General features: G+C 43.2%; 1 protein-coding gene across 1 annotated transcript; it reads right to left on the bottom strand.

Annotated features, from left to right (window-relative positions):
• Positions 1–240: 240 nt before the first annotated feature.
• Positions 241–8,933, bottom strand: LOC139759619 (uncharacterized). Its single transcript, XM_071681971.1, has 7 exons — positions 8,560–8,933; positions 7,906–8,047; positions 6,383–7,300; positions 5,341–5,487; positions 4,990–5,142; positions 3,258–3,509; positions 241–1,937 (listed from the first exon to the last, which is right to left on the bottom strand). Exons 1-7 carry the CDS (start codon positions 8,611–8,613, stop codon positions 241–243), a joined length of 3,363 nt encoding a protein of 1,120 aa, XP_071538072.1. The 5' UTR covers positions 8,614–8,933.
• Positions 8,934–14,900: the final 5,967 nt, after the last annotated feature.

Raw genomic sequence — 14,900 nt, 5'->3', positions numbered from 1 at the left:
TGGCAATTAACAATAGCCCCTAGGCCCATTTTCTATTTCCTTTAAAGAAAAAAAGGGATCGTGGGGAGAAGGAATCTTTCTCCATCCTCGAATTCTTTCCTACGTCAAGATTGCCTCAGGATCAGTTTGGGAGTGCAGTTCCTACATTCATCTAGGATGATGGTGTACTTGCAGTCAGTAGATACACACTTCTGACTCCGTTCCACTCTCAGTGACAGATTTCAGTATCATTTTCACTCATTATTTACCGTTGTTACCATTGTTGCCATTGTTGCCATTGTTGCCGTTGTTGCCATTGTTGCCATTGTTGTTGCCATTGTTGTTGCCATTGTTACCATTGTTGCCGTTGTTGCCATTGTTGTTGCCGTTGTTGCCATTGTTGCCGTTGTTGCCATTGTTGTTGCCGTTGTTGCCGTTGTTGCCATTGTTGTTGATATTGTTGTTGCCGTTGTTGCCGTTGTTGCCATTGTTGTTGCCATTGTTGCCATTGTTGCCGTTGTTGTTGCCATTGTTACCATTGTTGCCGTTGTTGTTGCCATTGTTACCATTGTTGCCGTTGTTGTTGCCATTGTTACCATTGTTGCCGTTGTTGTTGCCATTGTTACCATTGTTGTTGCCGTTGTTGCCGTTGTTGCCATTGTTGCCATTGTTGTTGCCATTGTTGCCATTGTTGCCGTTGTTGTTGCCATTGTTACCATTGTTGCCGTTGTTGTTACCCTTGTTGCCGTTGTTGCCGTTGTTGCCATTGTTGTTGCCATTGTTGCCATTGTTGCCATTGTTGCCATTGTTGCCATTGTTGTTGCCATTGTTGTTGCCATTGCCATTGTTGCCGTTGTTGTTGCCATTGTTGCCATTGTTGCCGTTGTTGTTGCCATTGTTACCATTGTTGCCGTTGTTGTTGCCATTGTTACCATTATTGCCGTTGTTGTTACCATTGTTGCCATTATTGCCATTATTACCATTTTTTTGGGTAGTAGTTGATGTTGAAGAGGTGCTTGAAGATGATGTTGAAAAAGTTGTTGGTGAAGATGTACTCGAAGATGTTGTTGAGGATGTACTCGAAGATGTTGTTGAGGATGTACTCGAAGATGTTGAGGATGTACTCGAAGATGTTGAGGATGTACTCGAAGATGTTGTTGAAGATGTACTCGAAGATGTTGAGGATGTACTCGAAGATGTTGAGGATGTACTCGAAGATGTTGAGGATGTACTGGAAGATGTTGTTGAAGATGTACTCGAAGATGTTGTTGAGGATGTACTCGAAGATGTTGAGGATGTACTCGAAGTTGTTGGTGAAGATGTACTCGTAGATGTTGAGGATGTACTCGAAGATGTTGTTGAGGATGTACTCGAAGTTGTCGGTGAAGATGTACTCGTAGATGTTGAGGATGTACTCGAAGATGTTGGTGAAGATGTACTCGAAGTTGATGGTGAAGATGTACTCGAAGATGTTGAGGATGTACTCGAAGATGTTGGTGAAGATGTACTCGAAGTTGAAGGTGAAGATGTACTCGAAGATGTTGAGGATGTACTCGAAGATGTTGGTGAAGATGTACTCGAAGTTGATGGTGAAGATGTACTCGAAGATGCTGTTGAAGGAGTGATCGAAGATGTTGTTGAAGATGTACTCGACGATGTTTTAGATGTGGATTTTGGACCTGTCGTGGTACCCGTTGTCGTGTTACTTGGACCTGTCGTGGTATTTGGACCTGTCGTGGTATTTGGACCTGTCGTGGTACCTGTTGTCGTGGTACTTGGACCTGTCGTGGTAGCCGCTGTCGTGGTACTTGGACCTGTCGTGGTACCTGTTGTCGTGGTACTTGGACCTGTCGTGGTACCTGTTGTCGTGGTACTTGGACCTGTCGTGGTACCTGTTGTCGTGGTACTTGGACCTGTCGTGGTACTTGCTCTCGTGGTCTTTGGACCTGTCGTGGTACCTGTAACATATATTGCTCATTAGAAAGTTTGTTTCTTGTTGAATGATACCATATATATCACTCAAATGATAAAAATCCGTCGACAGTATGAGACACGCCATTTTTTTTGTTACTGGTCAGGTCCAGCGTGGAAAGCTCTTCCAATTGTTTATCGCTTCTCCTGCGCGTATGTGGGCAGGTTCCAAGGCTTTTCTCTCTTGCTTGCTTAGGCCCTTCACGCATCATTCTAACCTCCTGGCAGATGTCGGTACTTGTCTACCAAGATGGCTGGAGGTTGAGATAACGCATAAAGAACTGAGCAAGCCAATGGGAAAAGCCTTGGATGCTGTTTCCCTACTCACACGAGAAGTGATCTACAATCGAGAGAGCTTTCTACGTTTGGCCGAACCAGCTACAAAAATAGCGGTAACAGAATGTACGGGGCCCTTAAGGAGACTGGGGAAGACAGCTGACAGGGGACAGAAGCTATAGAAGTTTGTGACTGATTTTGGAAGAGTGAGTGAAAGGAGAAAGTTGAGAATGAGTGTGAGCAAAATCAAATTTATTTGGTTCACAGGATTGAGGGACAGGTTAGCTGAGGTGTGAGTTTGAATGGAGAAAAATTAGAGAGGTGAAGTGTTTTAGATATCTGGGAGTGGACTTAGCAGCGAATGGAACCATGAAAGTGGAAGTAAGTCACATGGAGCAGGGAGTGAAGAGTCTGGAAGCGCTGAAGAATGTTTCAAAGAGTGAACGTTATCTAGGGTGGCAAAAATAGATATGTTTGAAGAAATAGTAGTTCCATCAATACCATATGGTTGCGAGACGTGGGCTATAGATAGAGTTGTACGGAGGAGGGTGGATGTGTTGGAAATTTGATGTTAGAAGAAGACAATATGTGATGTGAGGTGGTTTGATCGAGTAAGTAATGAAAGGGTAAGAGAGATGTATGGTTATAAAATGGGTGTGGCTGAGAAACCAGAAGAGGATATACTGAATTAGTTTGGACATATTGAGAGGAAAAGTTGACGAAGATGATATATGTGTCAGAGGTGGAGGGAACAAGGAGAAGCGTGAGACTAAATTGGAGGTGGAGGGATGGAGTGAATTGGAGCATTGTGGTATAATGGTTTCGACATGCTGTCAATGAGAGAACCAGGGTATGTGAATCGTCCGAGGTAAAACATGGAAAGGTCTGTGGGGCCTGGATGTGGATAGGGAGCTGTGGTTTCTGTGCATTACGCATGACAGATAAAGACTGAGCGTGAACGAATGTGGCCTTTTACGTCTAGTGAGGGAAATGGGATCAGGTGTGTGTGATAGTGTACAAAACGTCATTACCTGGTATGCAGCAGAAACATTTGCTATGTGGACATTTTCCATGTACTGTTCCCGCACACTTGTGAACCTTCTTGACACAGTGGCCTAGGCCGTGAAGACAAGTCTTTGGACATTTCTTTTTCTTCTTTGTACAACATCTGCATTTTTCGCTTTTGCAAGCATGTCTCACTTCCTTCTCATTCTTTTTGCACTTCTTCTTACATTTCCCCTTTTTCTTGGTGCATTTCTTCTTCTCTCTACCTTTGCATCCCTCTGAAAAGATGTAGGTTGTTAAGAAGGAAGAATCTAATCGTCTTTCTCAAGGCTCAGGTATATGCAGTAGGCGTAAATCCTTGCCAGAGACTAGCGCGTCAACACTTTATTTATGGGGTCGCCTTCTTTTTCTTCTTCTTCTTCTTAGCGATCAGTACCAGTTCTAACCTCAAAGGGTCCACGCGTTTGCCAAAAATAGGCTCTTAACAAAATAAAACATCGCCATCACCTGAAATGATATACATAATACAAGCTGGACAAGTATGTCAAAAATACAGAAGGGGATACACTCGTATCATCAGGAACACATATGTATACACACAATACAAAGGCAAGAGAATATATATATATATATATATATATATATATATATATATATATATATATATATATATATATATATATATTGCAACCTATTTGGTGAAAAAGATATTCTTTTAGATACATTTGAAATGACTTTTGCATCAGAAAGTTTTTAGATAAAGGTCAAATACAATCCGACTCGTAGTAGTACACAGCAGCAGCCACCCAGGGAAGTACAACCCTCCTGGCCTAGGAGTGTTGAAGTGATGGCCGGAACCATCTTCCACGCTCCGTGTCAGGCATGCTCGTCTTGCATTCTCTCATTGAAGCTAATTTACAGAAATCTTATCCTTTTTCAAGATCTTATTCCCACAAGGACAATTCAGGGATCCTAATAACGTTTGTTTCCTATCTTTGCATTCGTTTGCTTTCCTTAGCTCTCTTGTTAAAAAACATCTAAATATGAATATGAAAGACTCCAGCAAGCTTTTGGCGCAATATTTCAATAGGGTTTGAGCATCTCTTGCATTCCGCCTGTCTCTGTTGCCAACGAGAGGGAGGACTCACTCAGCACGGTACTGGTCACCTCAAAGACTCACGTTCCTCTATTAGAATCCAAAGCATATCCGACTTGTCAACTTTCCTAAGCTAAGCTTAAAGCCCCATTTAATTGCCGTGCTTCTTTTAGGTTTAGTTTTCTTTCCCTCGTTCATAAACATCACTTTAGTTTCATTTTTTTCAAGAATTAGCTGGAGGTGCTTGCCATCAGTTTTATCTCGTATTAATTCCTAAACCCTTTGCATTACACGATGACTGTGTGGCCGTCAATAGCTCGAGGTTGAGCCGTTGCGATATTTGTTTCTTTCCTTACATTGCTAAGCTCCAGAACAATGACTGAGAATATGATTAATGCAGACAGCAAACATACATTTAAGAGGCTGTCGGCTAGCACATAATGTACAACAGATGGGGACCCACTAGTGTAAAACTTCCTCCCTGTACAGTACAAATATATAATTAAGAGAGAGAGAGAGAGAGAGAGAGAGAGAGAGAGAGAGAGAGAGAGAGAGAGAGAGAGAGAGAGAGAGAGAGAGAGAGAGAGAGAGAGAGAATGGTCAGGTTGCTATGAAACAAAGATTAGAGAAAGCTTTACATGTTTTTCTAACACAAGAATTACCTGGCTTTGGTTTTGGCGCTGGCTTGCAGCACACACAGTTGGTGCCGAAGAGGTTATTACAACCATGTTCGACCACTGTTTCCCCAGGACCACATCTGTCCTTACATACACCGTGCACAGCTTGACACGACTTTAAAGTTTTTCGTGCACAATCTGCAAAGTAAAATCGTATCAGATGTTACTGTTGTACCGCATCCATGATAGCTTCAGTAACACACACACACACACACACACACACACACACACACACACACACACACACAGAATTATGATCAAATTGTTATGAAATAGGCAATATAGTGAGTCAAATGCGTCTAACAAGTTGACAAGCACGAATTTCTTTTTTTTTACCTTGCGGCGGCGCTGGCTTGCAGCACACACAGTTGGTGCCGAAGAGGTTATTACAGCCATGTTTGACCACTGTTTCCCCAGGACCACATCTGTCCTTACATACACCGTGGACAACTTGACACAACTTAAGGGTGTTTTGTGAACAATCTGCAAAGTGAGGTTTTATCAGATGGAATGGCCATCCACATCATTCTAAATACGCACACACACACACACACACACACACACACACACACACACACACACAAACAAGACATTTACAGTGAAACCCTAGGGAACATGGGTGACTTTAGCTATAGATACAAAGGGAACGTTGAGAAAGAGGGATGTGTGGCTTGACTAAAGATGGCAAAAAGGGAAGAAAAACTGTGATGTTCCGTGATGAAGATAAGGGCGAAACTCCAGCTAAGCAACATGGACAAGATAAGAGAGATCTTGGCAAATCGTCTTGGAAGGAAAGTTGTACAGATTTTAGGTTTCTAAAACAAGCAAAAGTCATTCCTTAGGTGACGAGAGCAGTGAGGCCTGTGGGTAACACTCCCGCAAAGACTGTAATATCATCAAGGACTATTGGTCAGAGCATTCACGGGGCTCTTATCTTATCCTTATGGACTGAGAACAAGATTAGTTTCACTTGAGCCCATCTCACAAGACCTCCCGAACTGAAACAAAATAGATAAGTCTTAGAATAATTACTAGGAACTACATAAGCATATGAATCAAGTGGTGTTGGTAGTTCCCTACGTATATGAATCGGTATTAGAACTAACGTCTCCGAACTACCTACCTCAAGTACAGCAGCGATACTGAGGTAAACCTCGAGAACTACTTAGAGGTAAGGATAAACTGATGAGTTCCATAAGAGCAGATTACCTGTGGCCCGGTCATAAAAGTGAATAGTAAGGGCACTTAAGATAATTAAGTCTTCGATGGTAAGGCATATATGTCTGCTGTGAGTTGTCTGAAGTGTCCAGTGGGTTTCTGTGGCTAGAATATCTGTGTAGACGAACGAAAAAAAAAAAAAATCTGTGTTATAACTTACCTTTGACTTTGGGGCAACATTCACAGAACAAACCCAAACACTTTTTAGGTAAAACTTTGGACTTGCAGGTGTTTTTCTGGACGCATTCGCCTCCCAGTTTTTGGCACAGACCAAACGGCTTACACACGAGTTTCTCCTCGTCCTTGGCAACACCAGTTTCTGCCTCCACCTGGCCTTCCTCAGGAGATTTTGTCTTCTTCGTTTTCTTCCTTAACTGACCCTTCTTACCACCTCCAGACTTCGTTTTCCTTCTCTCTCCAGATTTTAGTTTCCTTTTCCCTCCAGATTTCGTTTTCCTTCTCTTCCCTGACTTCGTTTTCTTTCTCTCGCCAGATTTTAGTTTCCTTTTCCCTCCAGATTTCGTTTTCCTTCTCATCCCTGATTTCGTTTTCTTTCTCTCGCCAGATTTTAGTTTCCTTTTTCCTCCAGATTTCGTTTTCCTTCTCATCCCTGATTTCGTTTTCTTTCTCTCGCCAGATTTTAGCTTCCTTTTCCCTCCAGATTTCGTTTTCCTTCTCATCCCTGATTTCGTTTTCTTTCTCTCGCCAGATCTAACCTTCCTTTTCCCTGCAGATTTTATTTTCCTTCTTTCCCCAGACTTCCTTTCCTTCACCTTTCCTTCTGTTCCTCTCGTGCCAGATGTCATCTTCTTCTTCTGTATAATCTTCTTACCTTTTCTAATATTCTTTTTCTTGGGTTTTCCAGCCTTCCTCTTGCCAGACCTACCAGACTTAGTCTTTTTATTCTTTTTTATTTTATTTTTGGCTGACTCGGCGGACTTGGCTGCCTTCCCTGATGTGTGGTGGTCACTGGCCTCAGCCAAGGTCCGCTGAGACTTCTTCATCTTGTCCTGTCTGTTTCCTCCACCTTGTTTCCTCGTTAGGTCCTTGGGCTTTGACTCTAAAGCTTTCTTCTTCACTGTTAAGCATCAACACACACGTAGAGGTTAGTCAGACATGAACAATAATATTAGTCATCACAAAGCACAAGTATTGATATACATATAATAAACACATACTTTTATTTCATGAGCCAATTGTATTGAGTTTCTTGTTTTCTCATGTTAGAATGTATCATTCTATATTCTAACGGAGGGAATTCAATTACAGAATGTCTTCAGAATGTCAAACTGTCGTGATATTACCAATGTGTGGTCAAGGTTGATGATGAAGTGATGAGTGAGTGTGGGTGTGAGTTCTACGTAAGAGGTACCGTAATGTTTTTATGTGTGACGTAAGCAACATAGGAGGTATATAAACAGGTGCTGAGTAATCCAACAGGAGAGCTCGCTTTTGGGGTGGAGCAGAAGGTGAACAGGACAATGGTGATGATCGGGGATATTAGGATAAGGAGAGATGTACACAAACATGCACTGGGGATGATTTAGGTCACCTGGTGAAATAGATAGAAAAGGATAAATATCACACTGGCCATAAGGACGTGGTCGTCCACAGGAAATAGGTCGTGTGGTGTTAGATGACGCCGAAGGCAGAACTTCATGGAGGTGTACGAGATTATATTACCTCTGTGAGTATCCAAGCAGCAGACATGGTCGGCCGTGCAGGGCGTCACCTTCGTCAGGACGTTCTTGCAGCGGGAGTCGTCGACGCAGGTGCCACCAGCCTCCTCACACGCCCTCCGACCCTTCGGAGCCACCTCTCCACCCTGCCGATGGACAAGGAAAAATCATTGCTCGGCTGCGTAAGATAAAGCAGACAGAATCTAATGTTTCATAGCTAGATATATGAACTGTCAAACGATAAGCAAAAAAATCATAATATCTAAAACATTTTAGTCTCACCAAATCCAAAAATATTGTTCAGTTCTCACCACAAAAAATTGATTAAAGACAAATGAAAACTAAAACTGATTCAAAGAACAGCAAGAAATCTAATACCTTCGATCCAAAAATCAACTTTTTGAAGATCTAAAACTATTGTCTTTAAGAATACACAAAAACTCAGAGGAAATAAAAACATAGACTCTAAACAATTTCGACAATGTATCTCAAGACAAATTTTTTACGATGGGTAAAGATACAATGCCAAATAGGTAAAGGCATTGAATTAGACGGACGAAAATGTAGAATATGCGTGGATAAAAAATTCTTGACTGTAGAGTTAACAAGACATTGAAATAGATTATGGCATATATTGCCAGGGAGAATAGTTTCTTACATTGACTACGGCCGCCAAGACGAGAGCAAGGAGCACCAAGACGTGGATCCTCATCCTGAAGAGCTGCTGCTGCTGCTACACTAGAAGCACCACGGAGGGAGAACCTGCGACAGCCAGCCGGGCGGGCAGCACAAGGCTCTGGCTGGGGGAGCTGGAGGGGCTTGGCTCAGGACGACGACGAAGAGGAGGACGAAGCCGCCTGTCTCGTTGGTGGTGGCGGAGTGGGGCGGGTCCTTGTTGACACCGCGGCAGTAGGCGCCTGGGTACTGATAGAACTTGTTTCTGTCTCTCTTTTGTAGGGACAGACACCATGAGGGGGACGTCCTCGTTGGTTTCGGATGGCTTTTGTTTCTGAGGACCGAACACTTGTGTGTGTCACGAAATATGGATGAATACTTCAAATAAATTTTTCTAGTCTCCCAACACGGAATTCTGACATATATACATCTATGATTCTTTTTACCCATACTTGATCGGTGTTTCCCGCGTTAGAGAGGAAGCGCCAGGAACAGGAGTGGAAAGGGTTTTATCAGAAGAGGTAGGGAAAGATGACAGGAAAATGAGAATTTTAGCGAGAGGTTTATTGTGATGAAGATGTCGTCTAGATCACTGCTCGTGTGGCATGTCTGTCGTCAGTAGATTAACGGATTCATCAGCCTAGAAAGGGTTGGGATATAGAGAAAACAGAACTAGGTGGTTTACTGTTAGAGGAGAAATGTGACGTGTATGGTCATGGGATGTGTGGTTGGTGGTGGCCAAGTTCTAGAGTCAACGGGAGGCGTTCTGGAGGGGTAGTGTTGTCTCCAGAGGTTGTTGTCAGTACTGACACCAGTGGCAGGATCGTCCACGTGCCACCATCGACCAGTTGCATCCATCAGGGATCATTTATATAAGGATGAGGGAACACAAGGGTCGCATCCCCGTGTCCTGCGGGAGGCCACTGGTGAGGAGGGAGTGGAGGGTGCAGATGGCTCCCCATGGGAAGCGCACAGCCAGACGACGCTCACTGAGGAAGTCTGCCACCCATGGACGTACCTCAGGAGCCCAGGATGGATCACTGTGTTGATGACTATGTCGCACGTGATGAGGTCGAAAGCCAAGATGAAGTTCGCAAGTGTGTTTGTTAACAAAGAAAAACAAATAGATTACAGTTTGTTTTGTTGTAAGTAACCATTTGGCTGAAAATATATAGTTAAGGTGTGACGGATATCAGAGAATTATGAGGCTATGATTGTTACTAGCTAACTGATCATACAAGGGCTTGAGATGAGTGTGAGCTGGATATCTCCACACTATAGATAAACAAGTGGATGAGGTACATTCAGATAGTCAGAGTGACAGATATACAGGGATGTTTACAGAGTTAATGGTATGGTTTATATAGTATATGAGCTTGAGTGAACATGAAGTGATGAATAGTTACAGCAATACAGCGTGTGTGTGTGTGTGTGTGTGTGTGTGTGTGTGTGTGTGTGTGTGTGTGTGTGTGTGTGTGTTTTAGAATGTGCAGACATGGGATTTCTGAGGATCCTTAACAGGCGTGGAATTTTGAATCCGGAAACCTAACCTTTCACACATCACCTGCCCTAGCTCCAGGGCAGAGGATGTGGTGGTGGGAGTAGACTTGGCCACCTACGAGGAGTCAAGAAAGGAGACTCCTGGGGCGAGGACAGCGTTCCTGTGGGGTATAATACGCACTAGCGCCAGTGTTACAGTTCATTGGAAACTACGCCATCCCATCCCAGCTTTGTCCCCTGGTCCCTTTATGCCTATTGGGTGTCTATATCCTGGTCTGGTCTGAAGCCCAGAGATCATTACCATGACAGTAACACATGTCAGCTTATACTCGAGGGATCCACGTCCCATGTAATCAGGTCGTAAATATCTCATACCATCAGTACACTCACCCTGCTTAGCATATCGTGCGCCCGCCCGTCCAGCACGCTACTGGCTGCTTATCTGTACAGAAATCATATATATATATATATATATATATATATGTATATCAACTGACTGTTATATTTCTCTCTTGTGTCTCCCCTGATGATGTGGTTATTACACGAAAGTGCACTTGGGAACTTTTCGTGTTTCATTTTCCCCCTTGGACTCATAGGAATATCTTGATCACGCGCAAAATTGTGATCCTTTCCAATAAATATATATATATATATATATATATATATATATATATATATATATATATATATATATATATATATATATATATATATATATATATATATATATATATATATATATATATATATATATATATATATATATATATATATATATATATATATATATATTGATTCCTGCAAACTCAGTAGAAAGTGAACAATTGAATAGTCTCTATATACATTAGGGAGACAAGAGACATGTTTACCCACAGATCTCTAATGGTGTCTGTGTTAGTGATCCAAGCTTCTATGTCAGGACTGGCCCCTAATGTGAAATGAACTGGAAAACTTACCTTGGCATGATTTTAGATGAGTCTATTGGTCGTATGTTAGATATTGATCTAGATATAGAACAGCTGGTCAGGCAAGGTGAGGTATGGTCTGATACAGACATCCAGCCAGGGAGATTGGAGTAGATTGACTTCGTCTGACTCAGTCTGATCAGGTCAGTCAGGGTTGGCTGACTAGGTTTAAGGAGGCAGGGTTTCCCCACCCACAGCACACACACACACACACGTCAGGTGAAACTACGACAGAAGAAGAAGAAGAAGAAGAAGAAGGATGTAGTACTATCAGAAGGACTTAGGCATGAAGATTGGGACCAGATGAATCTTTTCCAGTACCCCCCTCAACTTCGCGGAGTGATATTAGTTTTGAAGACATTTCTCTTAGGATCTGTTGGTGAGATTTTGAGTGGGGTTATTTGGAGGTTCCTCAGCTGTGTGTCGTGCTTAAGAAAACGTCAAGAAAATATGTATTTATAGATTCTCAAGATCATCCGAGCTGGTGTGATGCTGTGACCTTCAGTGTGTGTGTGTGAAAGGATATGCCAGGTCAAAGCCTGGCCCGAGAGTCCTTCTCAATGATGGCCAGTCCTTGCGATGCCATCTCCGACGCGTGTCGTACGTGTGCCATTACTGGCACAAGTCGGCTGTGTTTTGATTAAGGTCAGGCGTGTGTTCCCGGAGTTCCATTATTGGCACAGGCACGTATATGTGCGTGAGAGTCTATGGGTTCTTTGAGGTGGACATATGTGTGTGTGTGTGTGTGTGTGTGTGTGTGTGTGTGTGTGTGTGTGTGTGTGTGTGTGTGTGTGTGTGTGTGTGTGTCGTTTGGTTGGTTGATTGATTGGGTGGTGGTACATGACCCATCCATTCCCATGCTCATTGAGGACCTCAACACTATGTGACAGTCACCAGTCGAAGAAAACCTGAACACACAACTTTGTCCTCACTCCGTGCAAGGCTTATGCCTTTATGTATATCCGTTTAACTTTATTTGTGAGTAGAACTTAGTTACCCCTAAATAATAGCAGTTTATTCTTTCATAGAAAATGACACTATTGTAATATAGACTATTGTAAATGAGTCACCAACATACCCCTAATGACGAAAATTGATGTTCTGATTTCAAACTGGTTGTATATTGCTTCTTATTATCATAAGACCTGATGCCTCGAAGGAGAATTAATCCAGTCGATGTAAGGCACATCAAATAACCTGGAGAGAATGAGAAATAATATCTTAATGAGGAGTAATAATCTCAACTGAAACTTTGTGATGAACTGTGATCTATTCGTCATTTCTTATTGCAAGATTGTGGAGAAAAATTTACGCTGATGGTGCCCACCCCCCCTTCACCTACCTCTTACCCTTGTGTATTCATCATTAACGTGTGGAACGTTTCCAGTGTTGACCACGTCTGCTTCCTCTTTTCCCTGACGGGTGTCCGTGGTTTAATCCATCATCATTTACTCTCTCCCTGCTGGCATGGGTTACATCTGGTACATACAGCCTTTCGAGTCACCCATATATGTATATATATATATATATATATATATATATATATATATATATATATATATATATATATATATATATATATATATATATATATATATATATATATATATATATATATATATATATATATATATATATATGGTCCTAGGAGAAGAAGAAATAATGTATTTGTAAAAGTGAAGAAAATGTTAAAAGCAAGTGCGCTTCGAAACTAGGCCAGGGGGAGGTGGGAGATGAAGGCGGTGTTGGCGTGAGGTGTGGCAGGTATGAATACCTCCACAAGTGTCACTGTCAACAAAATTCTCTCTATACCTTCCTGTGCTTCACGAATCATCAACAACTGTAGACTGGCTGACTCTGGCTCGTCGTTCACCGCCATGTTGGACCAGCTTTAGCGCATTTCTCGTTTGTAAACAAAATCCTCATTTCCAGATTTCAGAGTTCGTGGAAAAGAGATTTTGAGTTTAAGTCAATCGACACAAAATCACATGTGTGTATATTAGTCTCTCTCTCTCTCTCTCTCTCTCTCTCTCTCTCTCTCTCTCTCTCTCTCTCTCTCTCTCTCTCTCTCTCTCTCTCTCTCTCTCTCTCTCTCTCTCTCTCTCTCTCTCTCTCTCTCTCTCTCTCCGTATTTGCATACGTTGTTTTTTTCCCGTACATGATCGCCGTTCCCTGTATACCATATTGCTGTAGTTCACTCCATCCTTTAAACGCCTGTTCAGGCCCCGAGAGAGAGAGAGAGAGAGAGAGAGAGAGAGAGAGAGAGAGAGAGAGAGAGAGAGAGAGAGAGAGAGAGAGAGAGAGAGAGAGAGAGAGAGAATATACGATGGACTGAATAGCTCCAAAAGTATCTTTACAGATAAGCAAATAGCAAAATAATGGATGGGTAGATAGCTAGATATGTTGATAAGCAGGAGGGTAAGGTGTTCTCACAGTGAGTTATATTTAGACATGACTATACAGTGCCGGGGACCAGCGGCTGACATGCGTTACTGTCATGGTAATGTTCGGTACGCCTCATGCCAGACCAGGATATAGACACCCAGTCGACAGAGTCGTGTCAATCGTTAAGGCGTTGATTGAGGAGTATTGTCCACTCAACGCTGACACCTGCCCTAGTTATGTACATACACACATACCTCAGGGGGCATCGTCCTCAACCCCTGTGGGAGAAGTGGAGGCTCCTCCTATCACTGGTTGAGGGTCGCGAAGTCTCTATGACTCTCACACACACACACACACACACACACACACACACACACACATACACACACACACGCACACACACACAACAGTAAGAGGACCATCAGGGGATGAAGATATGTTAGACTCATACAAGACTCATAGCAAGAGGAGAAACGAGAGCTGAAGGGATTACGACCTCATCACGTGCGACATAGTCATCAACACAGTGATCCATCCTGGGCTCCTGAGGTACGTCCATGGGTGGCAGACTTCCTCAGTGAACGTCGTCTGGCTGTGCGCTTCCCATGGGGAGCCATCTGCACCCTCCACTCCCTCCTCACCAGTGGCCTCCCGCAGGACACGGGGATGCGACCCTTGTGTTCCCTCATCCTTATATAAATGATCCCTGATGGATGCAACTGGTCGATGGTGGCACGTGGACGATCCTGCCACTGGTGTCAGTACTGACAACAACCTCTGGAGACAACACTACCCCTCCAGAACACCTCCCGTTGACCCGAGAACTTGGCCACCACCAACCACACATCCCATGACCATACACGTCACATTTCTCCTCTGACGATGTATACGTGTGACGCCTGGCACAGTCGTGAAGCTGTGGTTCGAGAAGTAGGAGGAGGAAGATGGATACCTACAAGACAGAAACATGAAACGAAGGTCGGAAAATAGATGATAGTAAGAACCAATCGCTTAGCAATGCCAGAGAATCTGGGCCAGTCGCTGACGGCGACGCTGACGAGGAGCCTCGTCATCTGAACATTTCGGCTTTAACTCCGACGATAGTGTTACATGACTGTTCCCCCTGCCATGAGAGGAGGAGACATATATAACTGCTTAAGTAGGATTCGATCCGCATTAGCAGCATATGCATGGAGGATGCAGCAGTACGTGAACGAAGGACCGAACTTGGGATGAAGAGACTTTCTCAACCACATCCACTGGAAGACGTCGCACCTGGCGAAGCGAAGACATAATTCTTCATTCCCAAGAGTACCTATGTGAGGAAGGCTCAGAGTAGCCAGGTTCAGAGAGAGACACACACACCTTGCAAGCGCGTGGTATGTTCATCTTCACCTCAATACAGGAAAGGCTTACTGCTGGCCAGGACCTGAAGCTTTCAACCTTTGCATGATTTCTTGTGAGTCTGTGTTAG

Source organism: Panulirus ornatus, chromosome 3, assembly GCF_036320965.1.
Source record: "Panulirus ornatus isolate Po-2019 chromosome 3, ASM3632096v1, whole genome shotgun sequence".
In the NCBI taxonomy this organism is placed as follows: Eukaryota; Metazoa; Arthropoda; class Malacostraca; order Decapoda; family Palinuridae; genus Panulirus; species Panulirus ornatus.
Note: the sequence above shows the minus strand (reverse complement) of the source record. Positions and strands in the feature narration are given on the sequence as shown.

Excerpts from the sequence above, each read along its gene's own strand:
- LOC139759619 (XM_071681971.1), bottom strand. The coding sequence starts at position 8,613 with ATGAGGATCCACGTCTTGGTGCTCCTTGCTCTCGTCTTGGCGGCCGTA. Across the intron at positions 5,488-6,382 it reads ATGTTGCCCCAAAGTCAAAG|ATTGTTCACAAAACACCCTT; the intron begins GTAAGTTATAAC and ends CTCACTTTGCAG. Across the intron at positions 1,938-3,257 it reads ATGTTTCTGCTGCATACCAG|GTACCACGACAGGTCCAAAG; the intron begins GTAATGACGTTT and ends TATATGTTACAG.